Consider the following 17,845-nt stretch of genomic DNA (forward strand, 5'->3'; position numbering starts at 1 on the left):
TCAGATCGATTCGGTATTGCTTGATTTCTGAAAGGCATTTGCCACTGTACCACACAAGCGGCTCGTAGTGAAATTGCGTGCTTATGGCATATCGTCTCAGTTATGTGACTGGATTTGTGATTTCCTGTCAGAGACGTCACAGTTCGTAGTAACTGACGGAAGTCATCGAGTAAAACAGAAGTGATTTCTGGCGTTCCCCAAGGTAGTGTTATAGGCCCTTTGCTCTTCCTTTTCTAAATAAATGATTTGAGAGTCAATCTGAGCAGCCGTCTTCGGTTGCTTGCAGATGACGCTGTCGTATATCGACTAATAAATTCATCAGAAGATCAAAACAAATTGCAAAACGGTGTAGAACACATACCTGAATGGTGCGAAAAGTGGCAGTTGAGCCTAAATAACGAAAAGTGTTAGGTCATCCACATGAGGCTAAAAGGAACTCGTTAAACTTCGGTTACACGATAAATCAGTCTAATCTAAAAGCCGTAAATTCAACTAAATACCTATGTATTACAATTACGAACAACTTAAATTGGAAAGATCACTCAGAAAATGTTGTGGGGAAGGCAAACCAAAGGCTGCGTTTTATTGGCAGGACACTTAGAAAATGTGACAGACCTACTAAGGAGACTGCCTACACTACGCTTGTCCCTTCTCTTTTAGTTCAAAGAAAGGCAGCACGTTTTGTACTATCGCGAAATATGGGAGAGTCACAGAAATGATACAGGATTTGGGCTGGAAACCATTAAAAGAAAGGCGTTTTTCGTTGCGACGGAATCTTCTCACGAAATACCGATCACCAACTTTCTCCTCCGAATGGGAAAATATTTTGTTGACACCGACCTACATAGGCAGGAACGATACCACGATAAAATAAGGGAAATCAGAGCTCGTACGGAAAGATACAGGCTTTCATTCTTTCCGCGCCCTATACGAGATTGGAATAACAGAGAATGGTGAAGGTGGTTCTATGAACCCTCTGCCAGGCACTTAAATGTGATTTGCAGAGTATCCATGTAGATGTAGATGTAGATGGGGAAGAATAACACACCTATCCTGTGCTTATATGGTATTACTGTCGCCTCCCGCCTCCATTATTACACACGCCAAGATATGAGTGAGAATGACTCTTGTCGGTACATCTCGGTATGAGCTCTACTTTTCTGATTTTGTGGGTGTGATAATTTCGTGTTATGTATGAGAGACATTCAATAATTAAAGAGATAAGCTGAAGCAGAAATGAGACGGCGGGAAGAGTTTAGTGCTTTCATGACTTTAAGTTGGTTCCACTGGGATGAGCTGAGGACACTGACAGGTAAAACTGTTTTGCTCACCACCTCAATATTGCATTTAACGCTGATGATCACTGATGCGTTCTTTGCTTTCTGAATGTGAAAAGCCTGTTAAAATCCTTTCCGAAATGATTTTGCAGTGTGGTAAGAGTTGTATGAACCGCGCAAATTTTTGGAAGAGGACATAACGGTACAAAAATGGCCGAAACTCAGTGACTGACGAGTAACGGCCTGTCTAGGCAGTTGAGTCAGCAGTTTGCCACGAAACCCGCATGGATGGCATTATTCGTGAAGATCAATGTGTTACAGTTCAACATATAGAAAAACATTTGCAGCAAGTTCTGAGACAGTTAATAACTATCATTAACAAGCTCAAATACAGCAGAAGAAGTGCAAAGTGAGTTCCGAAAGGTTTAATGCAAGAACACAAGGGAACAAGACTCAAAACGTAAACACATTTGAAAGAACGCTATGAAAGGGAACGTGACGCTTTTCTAGACAAGAGTTTAACGAAAGGTGAATCTCAGGTTCACCATTTCGAGTCCAAAAGACAAAGCGTGTATTGGAAGCACATCAGCTCACCTCTCCGGAAAAAATTCAGAACGCAAGCATCATCGGGAAAAGCGTTATTGACCATCTTCTGGAATGCTCGAGACGTCGCCTTTTGTGATTACTTGGAAGATTAGCGCACAGTAATCAGCCTGATACTTAGACATGCTGATGTACAAAGTGGAGCCAGCAGGATCTCAAAGATAAAGCGTGATACTCCTACATGACGATGTTGCCCTCACACCGCCCGTCTGACCCAAGGAAGCATTGAAAAATTTCGTTCCTCGAATTTTTATTTCTTTGTCAATTCAAGGAAACATTAGTGGAAAATGGTTCAGCAACAACGAGGAGGTGAAACAATTTGTTGGAAAGTGGCTCATGCAGCAAGATAATGACTTCTTTGCACGAGGTATAAAACAACTAGTTCATTTTTGGGACACGTATATTAACATAGGTGGCGATTATGTTGTACTGCAGCAGTATCAGATCAGATAGGCCTAGCTTCTTAGCTGCACCTTCACGTAATCCTTCTACACTACCTTCTTTATTTCAGCCAAATGAATGTGGAAGGAAATATCCTATAATCTGTGTCTTGTCCAAGACCTCTCTGTATTCAGCTTATGAGTCATCATGAGGGTAACTTCCTTCTCGGCATATCACAGCTGTTTTTCTCCTGTCCAACAAGGAACCTATATTTCTGTCACGTTATAAATTAGGTGAGATTTTCTCCTCCGATTCTATTTCTCCATCTCATTTGCTAATCTTGCTGTTTTATTTCTATACTGAGGAATTTTCAGGTCAATCTAAAATGCTGCTCATTGTGTCACTCATCACAAATCGTCGTACTTCCAGAACTAAATCGACCTAAGGAAATAAACAACCCTGAAATGAAAATCTTAGTTGGTTATGTAAATTGACAACTTTAATCACTAATCAAAGAACAAATTATAGAACTACAGAGAAGAGCAGTCAAAATAGGACTAAAAATATCATTTGAAAAAACACGTAGCAAGAAAAATATCAGTTATTTCTCTACAGATCTTAAAATTAATAAGAACACAATATTTAAACAAACTCTTTTAAATACCTAGGAGAATCGATAAAAGGTGATGTAAAAGGAAAGATAACCATAGAAAATAGTGTGCATAAAACGGAAAGGGCATTTCAAACGACAAAAAATATGTATAAAAAGACGAACTGTATTCTGGAACACAAAAATAAAACACTATCAAACAGTGGTGAGAGCTGGATCACGGTATGCAGTGATTAGAGGATGTTGAACAGCTGGAAAAACTTGAAAGGACAATTCCAAGGCAAATACTTTGAGCAAATACTTTGACCTGGAAGTAATAGTAATATTGAATACAAATGAAGAAAAAACAGAGAGCTCTAGTTGAAAACGGAGAAGCTAATTGATGTAACAGGGAAAAGAAGACTATTACTTTATGGACGCGTATGCCGAATGAGTAGTAACAGACTAACAAGCAGATATTAAACTTACTAAATGGCTACAAATAAAAGTCCACATGCTTCACCAAAATTGTCAAAGATATGAGTAACATTGGAATTAGAATAAACATAACAGATAACAAAATACTTTCATCACAACATACAGGATTTCAGGGGAAAATGAGGGCTGCAAGAGGAAGTAAGTGGATCCAGGAAGAAAAGGAACAGCACTCTTGAAGAATGAAATAAGTCTGGGAGCAACAAAAAGAAACACAAAGAAGCAAAACGACAGATGATTTATCGTACCCTCCAATAGGGTTGTTCGAATAAGTAAGTTAATAAATGAAAGAAAACTGTGAATTGTAGTAGGGAAATGATTTAAAAACAAACCCATCGTAGAGTTTTTTGCTTCCCGTCATGCATCTGAGTACTGATCATTCGTCGAGGGACACATTGTGTACAGGGAAAACAGAATAGGTGCTAGCAATGATTACTACTAAACTTCATTAGGCGGTTCATCTAATTTCTCATTAGTACGTGGAAGATTCTATCGCTTAACATAGCTACTGCTTAACACAGCGATGATGAGATTGCCGATTTTAAGACACGGTATGTCCGTAAGAGTTAGAATATTATCCCTTGCCTCCAAACAGTATCATTAGCCGCTGTTAGATCTGTAAACATAGAGTGGCAGGTGTAGGCCGTACCGCTAGGCCAACAGAGGAATTCCCACGGCTATTGCACCCCTTGGTGCCGCTGCGCGCGCACCCTGCCCCCAGCATGCGGGCGCCGCGGGGGTTGGCGACCTCCCCAGCCGGCAGCCACAGCTCTGCCCTCCGACCGCAGGGCAGCCAGGCGGCTCGGCCGTCTTACTCCCGAGGGAATCGGTCGGCCTCCTCTCAGATGTTGGGTCACGCTGTTCTGTTGTGAGTTGCCTGCTGGCTTAGCGTTATCTGCTGACCCGTTGCCACCCCACGTGGGCGGAAGCGCCCGCAGCCCTCTGAATACCTCTCGGACCGACTGCATTCCCGATTCGGTTTGAGTCTCACGGGAAAGGGTGCGGTGGTCACGTAGTACCTTTTCCTAGTTTTAGATTACACCAATGAGTGCGAAATTAATGTCGTTGCAAAAAACAGCGGATGTTTCGAAATCGACATTGGGGTTTCAAGACTTTGTAGCATTTATTACATTCAGCTTACAACTATAAATAGTGCATCTAATGAAAGAACTCAAATAGTTTTTCGTACGCCTGTTCGATGTGAGCACCATTTATCAAAATAAAATTCACCATTGAGACAGATGAGGAAACGAAGCTTAATTTCTTAGACATTACCATACACAGAATCAACAACAAACATAATTTGGGTATTTTCAGAAAAACCTACAGCCACAAGTACAACCAATCACATCAACTCCAGCCACCCACAAGCACAAAAACTCTCAATTTTCAGACACATGCTATACTGGCTCAACAGAACTCCTCTGGAGAAATTCAACTACACACACAGGAACAAAATACAACACACGAAATAGCCAGAGAGAATGGGTACAGCACACAAATGATAAACTGAACAACAAAATTGAAAAACAAATTAAAAGAAAACAAGCCATCAACAAATCACCAGTCGCAACAGAGAACGAAGAACATAAGCTCCAGACAAACACAGGATACCAGAAACACCCTACAAAGAGTACAGCGTGACACACACTCTCATATAGTAACAAAAACGTACACAGGGTGGGAAACATACCGCAGAAACAAGTGCTACAAATATAATTCCGCACAAATAACACAGTACAGAAGAATATAAGATCTAAGAACTCCTCTGCAGACAATTTCTCCAAAGCTGGAAAATATCAGTTAACTTGCAGTTCGTGCCAGTCGGTCTACATAGGCCAAACACACAGAAATTTCAAAACGAGGTCTTCGAACACCACAGAGCCCTAAGAAGTGATAGCAGACACTCCCCTGCTGCAGACCATCTAATACAAGAAAACCACCACCCAAAAAAACATGGAGACTGATCTTAAGATCCTCAGAGAAAGCAACGGTGTTTATCAAAAACTCACAATAGAGGAGAACTACCACATACAAAAAGCAATAATACAGGGAAAGAGAATCCTGAATAAAAATAGAACACTGTGCAACAAAACACTGGAACAATCAATGCACTTTAAAAGGTGACTCCCCTAAAAAAAAAGAAAAAAACACGATGAACATGTGAGCAACGACAATAAGATGACACCTCTCACTGAGTGTATTGTCAGCACTGTCTCAGATCACATTCCGCCCCATTTTGTGTAAGAGCATGTGAGGTGAAATAGTGAGTGGAAATTTGTGAAAAACTGATTGAAAGCAATGCACTAAATAGTAGCTGATTGAGACACGAATCAGGGACATGAAACAGGACGGAAAATGTAAGTACGGAAACGTACATAACATCTACCATCGAAACAGCTCTCCACAAATACCCAATAATTTTTTTCATGGCTAGTTTGCAGATCACATGCTGTAAAAAAAAAAGCGCTAAAATCGATATATAATAATACAGTTCAATTAGCGATGTAATTTTAAGGTGAGTGTCCAAACAAAACGAAGCAAATTAGAAATATTATATTTCTTAGGTCTTCAACAGTTAAATTATTACAAATGTGATATTATACTTTACAGAAATAAAAATTTAACCTACAGAAGATGACACATTGGTGTCGAAACCTGTCTGGGGAAATATAAAAATAAACTAATTGTGTTTGCATAAGGCTGATTTACAAAACAGCCCATTTTTTAAATCGCAAACACGGAAGAACGGAAAGAGGAGCTTCAAACTTTAGTAAAATGATTTATCACACGCCACACATCGAGTAGATAGACGAGTTCTTCCCAAGTCCTAATCAGTGTATCTGGAGTAACTGTTGCAACAACTGCTTCAGTTCTGTGTATTAAGTCCGGTAGATCAACTGGTAGCGGAAGCGCATACACACGATCTTTTTCTTTTCATTCATCAGTCTTCTGACTCGTTTGACGTGGCGCGCCTCGAATTCCTCTCCTGTGTCAGCATTTTCATCTGAATCTAGCACTTGCAACCTAAGGCGTTAACTATCTTCTGGATGTACTCCAATGTCCGCCTTCCTCTACAATTTTTACCCTCTACAGCCCCCTCTAGTACCGTGGAAGTTATTCCCCGACGCCTTAACAGATATGCTATCATCCTGTCCCTTCTTCTTGTCAGTGTTCAATATATCCCTTTAACTTCCCAGTCTGCCGAGAACTTTCTCATTCCTTACCTTATCAGACCACCTAATTTCCCACAATCTTCTGCAGCACCACATCTCCAAACTTCGCTTCTCTTCTTTTCTGTACACGTTTCACATCCAAACAATGCTGTGCTCCAAACGTACATTCTCAGGAATTTCTTCCTCAAATTAAGGTCTATGTTTGATATTAGTAGATTTCTCTTGTTCAAGAATGCCTTTGTGCGAGTGCTACTCTGTTTTTTATATCCTCCTTGCTCCGTCCATTATGGGTTATTTTGCTGCCTAGGTAGCAGAATTTCTTGACTTCATCTACTTCGTGATCCCCAATTCTTAGGTTACTGGTTATTCTCATTTCTGTTACTTCTCGTTAGTTTCGTCCTTCTTCGATTTACTCTGAACCCATATTCTGTACCCATTTGACTGTTCATTCCATTCAACAGATCCTGTAATTCTTCTTCACTTTCACTGAGAATAGCAAAGTCATCAGCGAATCCTGTCATTGATATTCTTCCACCTTGAATTTGAAACGAACTCTTGAACCCTTCTTTTATTTTTATCATTGCTTCTTCGATGTACGCACTGAAGACTAGTGGCAATAGACTACATCCCTGTCTTACATCCTTTTTAATTCGAGACCTACGTTCTTAGTCTCCCACTCTTATTGCCCAGTCTTGGTTCTTGTACAAATTATATACTAGCCGCCTTTCCCTAAATGTTACCCCTACTTTTCTCATAATTTCGAATATCTTGCACCATTTGATATTGTCGAATGTTTTTTCCAAGTCGACAAATCCTATGGACCCGTCTTTGTTTCTTTCGTCTTGTGTCCCTTATCAGCTACAACGTCATAACTGCCTGCCTGTTGCCTTTACCTTTCATAGAGGATGATGGTTTCTTTTCCGAAAGTCAGATGGTATACCGCCGGTCTCATACATTCTACACACTAACATCAATAGCTGTTTCGTTGCCACTTCCCCCATTGATTGTAGAAAATTCGATGGAGCGTTATCCGTCCCTTCTGAAGTCCTCCACACCTCTTTTTAATTCAAATACAGGTTCCCGTATCTATTGCCTATGGACTCCTGCTTCTTCTTCCGTCACTTCATCAGTCAAGTCCTCCCCCTCATAGAGGTATGCTACTTCAGAATTCTTTTGGCTGCCGCTCCCCAGAAGTATTTTAGAATATTCGAAGGAAATGTATCTATGCATTCTGCCTCATTTAATCAGAACTCTTCCCAAAATCTGTTAAACTCTGACTCTTATGCTGGATCCTTTTATCATGTCATCAGGCTCCTCGTAGAGGCCTTCAGTGTGCTATTTCTACCTTTTCTCTGTCTGCACTCCATTTAACAGCGGAATTTCAGTTGCGCTCTGCTATATATACTTAGCTTCCCTGCACTTCCTGTTTATTTCATTCCTAACTGAATTTTGTTTGTGTGTTGCAGAGTTTTTCTGAACATTTTTGTGCATCCGTCTTTCGGCGAACAACTGAAGTACTTCTTCTAATATATTATCCGCGGTTTCTTCGCATTATCTTCATTGTACCTATGTTTTTCTTTCCAACTTGTATGATTGCTCTTTTTAGAGATGTCTGTTCCTCTTCAACTGAACTGCCTGCTGAACTATTCAATATCGCAGTGTCTATAGCCTTAGAGAACATCTGTCTCTTCATTCGTTAGAATGACCGTATCCCACCTTTTTTTGTTCATTGTTTCTTCTTGAGTAGTCTCTTCAACTTCTGTCTACTCTTCATCATTGCTAAATTATGGTCTGAGTCTATATCTGCCCCTGGGTGCGCCTTAAAATCCAATATCTGATATCGGAACCTCTGCCTGACCATCATCTAGGCCCTAATCAAAATGTAATCTGGCCTTATCTCCCGGCATTTTCGAAGTTCATCTTACGAAACAGAGTATTCGCTATTACTAGCTGATATTTACTGCAGAACTCAATTAGTCTTTCTCCTGCCTCATTCCTACAACCGGTGCCGGCCGGTGTGGCCGTGCGGTTCTAGGCGCTTCAGTCTGGACCTGCGGGACCGCTACGGTCGCAGGTTCGAATCCTGCCTTGGGTATGGATGTGTGTGATGTCCTCAGGTTAGTTAGGTTTAAGTAGTTCTAAGTCTAGGGGACTGATGACCTCAGATATTAAGTCCCATAGTGCTTTGAGCCATTTGAACCATTTGAAAATATATTATTGATGACTAAAGTGTTTCTACATCTACATCTACATAGATACTTCGCAAGCCGCCGTACGGTGCGTGGCGGAGGGTACCCTGTACCATTACTTGTCATTTCCTTTCCTGTTCTACTCGCAAACAGAGTGAGGGAAAAACGACTGTCAGTAAACCTTCGTATGATCCCTAATTTCTCGTATCTTATCTTCGTAGTCCTTACGCACAATGTATGTTGGCGGCAATAGAATCGTCGGACAATCAGGTTCAATTGCTAGTTGCCTAAATTTTTTCGATAGTGTTTCTCGAAAAGAACGTCGCAAGGAATCCCACTTGAGTTCCCGAAGCATCTCTGACCCCTTAGGTGTTGTTCGAAACTATTTTTTAAAAATCTAACAGAACTCCTCTGAATTGCTTCGATGTCGACCTTCAATCCGACCAGTTATGAATCCCAAATACTTGAGCAGTACTCAAGAATAGGTCCTATTGAAACTTCTACGTTTATACTTAAATTGAGTAGAGTTGGTGAAACTTCGGAGTTTTTACTTAAACTTCTGAATGCAACTGAACCTTCTTGAACTGCTGGGTAAACTGAACGTACTGTCTCTTTACTTGTTTTTATCATTTCAACACTGACCCACAGGATTTTCCCCGACAAGTACAACTCAAACTTATCCTATTCATTTATGACCCACGGTATAGAAGCGCAAAGCAATCTGACTGTAAATAGTAAACATAAGAGAATGGTCCTGAATTACAAGAAATTGTAACAATAACCTACAGTTTTTCATAACTCAATTACCTCACAGAAGATCTTCATGACACGAACTACAGCAAATACAGCAAGCAGCAACTACAGCCAGCAAAATAATAAGATTCTAACTACTATAGGCTCTAACTACTAAAGGTATGTGGTTAGCAAAGAAAAGATTTTGTTGCAGAGCAAACAATGTATTTAGCAGATTTTACCTTAATCATGTGACATCCAGTTCCAAAAATTATATAATCGTCAATAATACCATTTCCCAGACATTAGCAAATACATCCATCATCATTTTATAACCCATGTCCAACCAATACTAAATCTCCACGAAGGACACTCGTCCAAACCATCCACTCGTGCTAACACTGCTAACCTCCAACATTGCTCACTGTTAACTTCTAACTGCGAGACCGAACCGCCACAGAGTTTCTTAGCGAGGGCGCAGAGCGCAGTCAGTAACATTAATGCAGTCTAGCGTGCTACCAACATACAAATATATAAACAGGCTACTTACACTTTATGCGGTCTCTTTTACAGGTGAACCTCTCTCTCCTAAAATTCTCTCAATAAACCTAAGTCGACCTTTCGCTTTCTCTACCACAGTTTTCACATGCTTCTGCCACTTCATATCGCTTTGCAGCGTTATGCCCAGATATTTAAGCGACTTGACTGTGCCATGTTTATTATCCTTACTCAAAAAACGCCACGAACTTATACACCTAACCAACGTTATTAGTGAAACGTGTCGTAACAAGTGATGAAACAATGGCTGAGGCGTGCTAACGGAAGCTTTATAGATGGCCACGATCGAAAAAAGCTAGACAAGTGCTGTCAAGTACGAAACAGAAAATGAAAGAAGGAATATTAGGGTTTAACGCCTTGTCGACATCAAGGCCATTATGGACAGAAGACACGCTGGAAATGAACGGGGAAGGAAATGGAGCGTGCTAAAAGCTAACCCTGAGACTGTTTCACAGAGGGGCTTTGGGAATTGTAAAACATCATATTGGGACTTTTTTGAAGGGGGTAAAGTTTTTCAAAATGTCAGCTCTGTGGAAGTCGAGATTAGCCACTAACACATGTTTTGCAATCTTTATTTCTATTTTCCAGGGACGTTGTGTAGGGGACAAATGGCGTATGCATGGTCAAAGAGCATCCCAGTCGAACAGACATTGTAAATTTGCCTTTCTTTACTCTTCAGGTTGAATGTATATTCACTCAGTGCAGACAGATTGTAAATTTGCCTTTACTCTTCAGGTTGAGTGTATATTCACTCAGAGAACAGGAGCAATGGCGACAAATGTGTCTGTGTTAAGATATTTATTTATTTCAGTAGTTACAGATGCAAATTGCTCGCATAGGAGCTATAGGATAAATAACATGAGCAGGCGAATAAAAAAGCTATATTTAAACTCTATGAAGTATCTGCGAGTTATAGTATTTTGTCTTTTCTGTTTCAGTGCTGGCAGAACTGTGAGATGTTGCACGCCAATTGGTCGATCTGGAGCAGCATGTGTTCTGAGAAGACGTCATGCGTAAGTATCTTATACCTGCCTGCACCACACTTTTACTGATGAAACTGCATACACCGTGCGAACGATGGAAAGGGTAGATGTCCAACAGACACGATGTAATTAAACATCGCGAACCATATAAGCAGATAATAGGATGTTATATACAGTAAGATATTACAAGACATAAGATGGACTGCATAAAACTAGAGTTACAGAACAGCTGTGTGGAACGAACTCCTTGTACCTATTTTCTGTGGTCGAACCTCACCAGTGTGCAGGCACTCTGACGTCGTAAAACAAGAGGTCTCAGCCGGTATTTGACAACTTCTCTTCGGATTAAAGACTCTTTAGCTTCTACACCACCTACTACGTGTATATCACTAGGACTCAGTAGTGAGAAATTTACGTTTTCCGTGATTTCCCTAAATCCCAAATACCAGGAAGGTTCCCTCATCCCGGAATCATTCCGAGTTTTGGCTCTGTCCCTAATGCCCTTGATATCGAAATGATTTTAAACCCTAATCTTCCTTCTTTCGTCTTCTGGTTATACACCTTCACAGTTAATTCGTACAGTATTTTGATAAGCTGGTTAATAATTGTTTCTGTGATATGGTAATGGATTTTCAGGCCTGCTTTTAAGCTTGCTCGATGAGGTTCTTATTTTCGCTTAAGTGTACCTGTATTTGTGGCAAACAGTACAGTGTCATCAGCAAAATGAAAGTGGTTTTGAAAAGACCCATTTTCTGGAGCTCTTACTTCATTTTCCAGATGAAGGATCTGAAATATTGGCTGTGACCGCTGAGGGTAGATCAACTTGTTTTTTGAAGTCAACTTGTTATTCTTTATACTTAACCAAACTGTACCTCACAGAGCCTATAAAGTGCTGTGTGAAATATTTAAGAGACCACTGTTGTGTGTCACCCTAAAACGCTCTTCCTAGTCCGATGTTTCGGAGCTTTGTAGCATCTGGTGAAGCCCCTCGTGCCTTCGGCCAAAGTCCACGAACTCTTACTGCCGTGCGATGAGCTACACAAATCACGCGACATATTGCTCCGTATACAACCTCTGAAACGTTTGGTGGCAGACATGGCTAATTTCTAGGCGCAGCAGTGTCGTATTTATCCGCCGACACTGGGCGAGCGTCTTTCAAGTAAAATGTCTCCACTGTACCGGAATATACATGATGTTCGAGTACAGGTTGTAGATACATGGACTTTGGGGTATGGCCGTGATTCGTGTTCGAATAGCAAAATGGTAAGGCGACCGCTTGCAATAAGCGAGAAATCCGGGTTCGAGTCCCGATCCGGCACAAATGTGTATTGTTGCCCATTCCGTCACACAGCTGATGGTTGCCCATATTGGCACTGCGAATACATTTCACATATAAAGATAAAAGACTCCCTTCCTCTTAACCACTATTCACTGTCTTGAAGAAATGTCTCTTCAAAAGCTCACTTGCCCGGCCACTGGACTGCACAGAAAACATCGCAATCAGCCACCACACCAGCACCAAGTTGTCTCTTCCTTCTCTTCTGAAAACAACGCAGGAGCATGTCTAAAGTCAAAGAGGATAAAGACGTACAGAACTCTTCTGATAACCATCTCCAAGTACACGTCGTGCTGTACATGACGCGTTCCGGTACTCAGTTGTTCCACAGTCTCTTATGTGGTTTATTACTAAACAGTCAGTGTTCGCTCGCTTACTTCAACATCCACCTCGGAAACCAGCAATAATTAAAATACTTCTCACGCGTGCGAAACGGAACGCACTTTCCAACACTTTCTGAACCTCCCACACACAAAAACATGTTTATCTGCTCTTGACTGCAAACTTCCGAAATACACTTCCACACCACCTCCTCCCCGGAAGGCTCAAATTCACCTCCTGCACCCTAGAAGGCCCACCAACCAACTGCTTGATATCGTGGGCTGACCACAGCTCCACGACATTAGGCTCGTTCCAGAAAAGCATCACAATCGAGTGAAGTCGCTTTCAAACTGTCTCTGCTGCACACGTGGAGCTTCACACAGAACCATTTGGGTTCACTCGAATGCATGTTTCGCGTGTTTTTTTTTTACCACATGTAGCGAGATACTTTGCTCTCTTTGCGTTGGTTAAATCCTTCACGTTTACATAATGAAACGGTCCATCCGATAGTATTATTTTCATGTTTGGCACTACGCATTTCGAGAATTTATTCTCGTTGTCAAGTGAAATCGCTTCCATAATTATTTTTTGTGCTGTTTGTATGTATGTTGTGCCTCTCTTGTACTTTACTGTGTCATCTATTTGAGTTTGTAATGTTCCATATTGTGCCTCCCACATTCTAGAGAAAAACACACTCACAGTGTGAAATTTTACAAACGGTGCTGAGTGATGATTTGTGTGTGTGTTTGTTTTCCGCATAGTGGAGGAGACACAGTACCTGCGACGACTAAAGTGCAAGACAGGCAGCACAATATAAAAATACTAAAGTAAATACTTGATCATGATAATTAGAAAATCTCGGAATGTGTCGTGCTAAACATGAAAAAATACGTGAGTGACTTAGTGTTTCATTATGTAAAGAATGAATGACAGTTACGTGCTTTCCAAAAGATCAGTGATGATTAATGAAACTGAGTCAACGTTCATTGCTCCCCACTTCTGATCGGCAATTCTTGGAGAAGCAATGATATTAGATGCCAGTTGAAGAAGTACTTCATTATTCCTGACACGAGTTTCCGCATCACTGTCCTGTTTTCTTTTGCATATTTTGATTATGTGCACACGATGAGAGATTTGATAAACTTGTCACATTGATTTTAATAAACAAATTTTGTTGCTAATTGACAAGTCGCTGCAGACGATTAGCACCAATTTTATTAAACTACAGTCTAGTCAATGCCCAAACATTATAGCTGATGGAAATTATATAATATGAAGAAAAATTGTCGTTGATTTACGTGGTAGGGTGTGGCTGCAATGTGTCTACTGGTTATGAATCTGGCATGCAGCTCAGTTTCATTAATATATGTGCAACAGCGCAGCATGTTTATTTCTACCTATGCCACCTCCCCTCTAAAGTGAGCCAAGTTAATGTGCGCATGTCATTTATAGCAATAACTATAGTATAAGACCCCCATTTACCTACTCTTCTGATTGTATCGTTGCACGCAGGAGAGAAGATTTGTACATTTTTAAAGTGCAGTTAACGAAGGGTGGTGGGGTCCTCTCGCTTTTGATTACCGAGTCTTTATATACGCGGCATTTCTACAGAAAAATCCCTTAAGGGGATAAAATTACGCCAATACGTATAAAATTTTCACAAGGTTGAGACGTAAAGGCTGGCAGGAATGTAGTGCTTGTTTCCTAAACTAGAATGCTACAGGACTGAAAACAAAAAGCTATGTACATGAGCGCGCTGATCTCTTTGGAGAAAGATTATTAAACGCTTTGGAGCCAGTCGAAAAAATTTCCTGAAACTAGCAGCAAGCGTCCATTGCCTGCCACACAAAAAGCTTTCGCCAACTCACAAGCCACGGAAACAGGCAGAATGCCTGCATCGAATGTATTCGCGTGGTTCCTACGGTTGCAACCGTATCTCGAACGAACGTATTCTTTTCACATTCAGATGTTTCAGCCAATCAGCCTCCACGGCAGCAAGTAGCACTACGATTGGCCATTTCCTGCTAACGCTCTTAGTACAACTGTGAAATGCTGCTGCCTGCCGAAACTTTCAGCTGTTTGTTCTCAGAGTGTACGAGGAAACGTCAGCCACTCTATGGGAAACAGCCTCGCCTTTGAAGACCACCCAGGCGGCTCAGGCCAACACCCGTTAGCCAGATTAAGAAGGGCTCGGCTTTTACCCCCAGACCGGAGGATGTCCGCACCCCCGCGGACACTGGCAAACTGGTGCTGTGAACCACAACAGCGACAGGCACTCGCCGATCGTCGCGGTCCGGAAATTATTCGTTACAAGCGTACTGTACCCAGGTCTTTGGAACCCTGCGGTGTAGCCGGGCGGTCTAAGGTACCTTGCCCCGGTTGGCGCAACTCTCCCCGTCGGAGGTTCAAGTCCTCCCTCGGGCATGGATGTATGTGTTGTCCTAAGTATAAGTTTGTTTAAATTAGATAAAGTGCTGTGTAAGCAGTTTGGTCCCATATCAACTTACCACCGCCAGGCCTGTGGACGAATTCATTAACGCAGTGGCGCTCGAATGAAATGACGAGTTGATTACGTACTCTTCGTGATCATCAGAGTTTGTGCGAGTTGTCAGGGTAAAATTCCATACAACTCCACCTGTCATGTAGAACTGGATTAAGATCCTGCCGTTGCTGATCTTTTCGTCAAGCAGGGGAACTAATTGAGTGGCGTCGACGGTGTTTAACGCATCGCGAATAGCTACGGCTGCATAGCTAAAACCCAGAAAAACGCTACATATTACAAGCCTCATCACAACCAATGACGCTATACAGTTACGCAGTCGAATATGATTGTCGCTGGTCTGGAGTCACGCCACATGGCTCGTTCCATAATGTGGGTAGATTCAGAAGAGTCGCGGTACTGAAGACTAATGTAGAAAATTTATGCGGTAGGAGAGTTACTGGACAGAACAGGTGAAGTGAAGCTGGTATAGATACTAATATATCCTAAAATAATTTAGAGATAAAGGCAACAACTCAGTTTTCCAGCATTCGTGGAAAATTAAGGATTTGTTTCGTCCAATTAGAAACAGCTTGGAAAAGATGATACCTGTTATGTGCACTGTGGCATGTGAATGCTGCTAAAATTTGATAGGGCAGACAAATCCGCTCCGTAGCTGAGCGCTGCACTGAACACAGAAGACGTACCAAATACAGAAATTCTCAGAAATTTGCGGTAGTGAAACACAGCCTTACGAAGGAATACAACATCAACTTTGAGAAAACGAAGGTCGACTTCCACGCATCGACCTACTAGGATTCCGTAACAAAAGAAGCGATAGAAATTCGCGTGTGCAGTAGCAGGATGAACAGAGGCGGTAGATGTAATCTTAGCAGTGCCTGGAGAAGAGAACCCGAGACGGAGATTCTTCAAAGAAATAAAACCGAAAGTTGTAACCCGTAGAAGATTCTGGGAGTGCTCACGGTTTCCCCTCTATTCTTCATTCGCACCCCGGTTGCATTTGCGCATGCTAATCCAACTCTCCACGTGACGTCACATCGGCAATAGAATTATCCGACCAAAGACACGCTTGAACGTCACTGTAAAGGAAGCAGACTGAGAAGATAAAGATAACCTTCGGCAGCTCGAGATTTAATTCCGATTTCACGCGGTCTGAACACCGAGAAAATTTTACTCGAGTACAATCTGTGTAGGAAGTTTGTCATTGCAGTCGCACTATGATTGATTTATTGACAGACTTTACATATTTATTAATTTGCTAGTCCTCAGTTTTCTGTTTCGTCTGATGCAGCCCACCAAGAATTCATGTCCTGTTCCATCATTTTCATATCAGACTAGCACTTGCACTCACTTCTTTCTGAGAGTCTTGTACCCTCCTAGAACACTTTATTGCCTAGATCGCAAATTTTATTACACAGATAACCAGTCTCAGCCAGTTCAATGGCCATCTTCTGATCCATAATCATGGAACTAGTAACATATAAGACACTGTATTCTCACACACTGAAAAGAAAGGTGCAGAATCCCATGTGTACGATGATCTTACGCTTTATTAGATAATGACCATAGGCAACACGATATCCTGAATGACGTGGGAACCAGTTGAAGATGTCCCACTGACGGAAACTGGCAAACTGATATTTCTGCCAGCGGGATATACTCCAGTCTCTCTCTTCTACAGTTTTTACGCTCTTTAGCTCCCTCTAGTTAAGTGCTCTTCTGATGATCTTGTTTGGTCTTGTCAGGAGCGTCTGTATGTTCCTTTCCTCGCTGATTTTGTGGAGCACCTCCTCATTCCTCACCTTGTCAGTCCATCTACTTTTCAACAGTGTTCTGTAGCGCATCATGTCAAACGCTTTGATCCTCTTCTGTTTCTGTTTTCCCAAACACCATTAGTCATTATAATATAATGCAGTGCTCCAAATGGACATTCTCGGAAATTTCTTTTTCAAACTAAGGCCGATGTTTGATACTAGCAGGCTTCTGAAGTTTGACATTGCAATACTGTAATGAATTATCCATTGACAGAACTGAACTCTGAATAATTTATGCTATTAACGTAAAAAATGAAGTAAAAGAATTAAAAAAATTATAAACGTTCGCTAACTTCTGCAACAGCTCTTTTCCGCTCCTAGAAGAGATACCATTCGCTCTGTCCCATGACATTTAACTGGTAGCTGAAGGACCTTTCTTAAACTTTCCGTCATTGACGGAACCGCGGTAATGCAATCATTCGATGGGCTGAGCGTGAGAATGAAAGTGACTGCAGTTAATGAAAGTAAATTTTTCTGTTGTAACATGACTGATTTCGAGACCACTAGCCACTTCTTCAGATGTAGCTGATACAATTCAAATCTCTGTGTGGTATGTTTTCCTTAGAACCACGAGTTTCGTCGTCAATTATCCCGATGTGGCCTACATCGTCCCATCAGAGGCCCACACAACCACTCATGAAGAGACAGCCTCAGTGGTCGGTAGCAGATATCTGTTGCCATCTGTGTCGCTATGTAACATACAGGGTGTCCCAAAATAATGTATACACTCTTTCAAACTGAATATCTCTTTAATTAAAGGAAATAGAAATACAGTACACTGTTTGTGGTGTACCTTCAGGGCCAACTAAAGGTGTCAAATATTCAAAGTTGTACCCTTCAGCGACAATACACCATCGAAAATGACTTACAACAGAACGACATCCCAACTGT

General features: G+C 41.4%; 1 protein-coding gene across 1 annotated transcript in view; it reads left to right on the top strand.

Moving 5' to 3' along the window:
• The window catches only part of LOC124805693, a 262,026-nt gene that overhangs the window by 197,091 nt on the left and 47,090 nt on the right, over window positions 1-17,845 (top strand). Inside the window, exon 3 of the mRNA XM_047266263.1 lies at window positions 10,939-11,013. Within this exon, the coding sequence (XP_047122219.1) occupies window positions 10,939-11,013 (75 nt within the window). The remainder of the gene's footprint in view (window positions 1-10,938; window positions 11,014-17,845) is intronic.

The sequence above is a fragment of the Schistocerca piceifrons genome, chromosome 7 (genome assembly GCF_021461385.2).
Source record: "Schistocerca piceifrons isolate TAMUIC-IGC-003096 chromosome 7, iqSchPice1.1, whole genome shotgun sequence".
Classification (NCBI taxonomy): Eukaryota; Metazoa; Arthropoda; class Insecta; order Orthoptera; family Acrididae; genus Schistocerca; species Schistocerca piceifrons.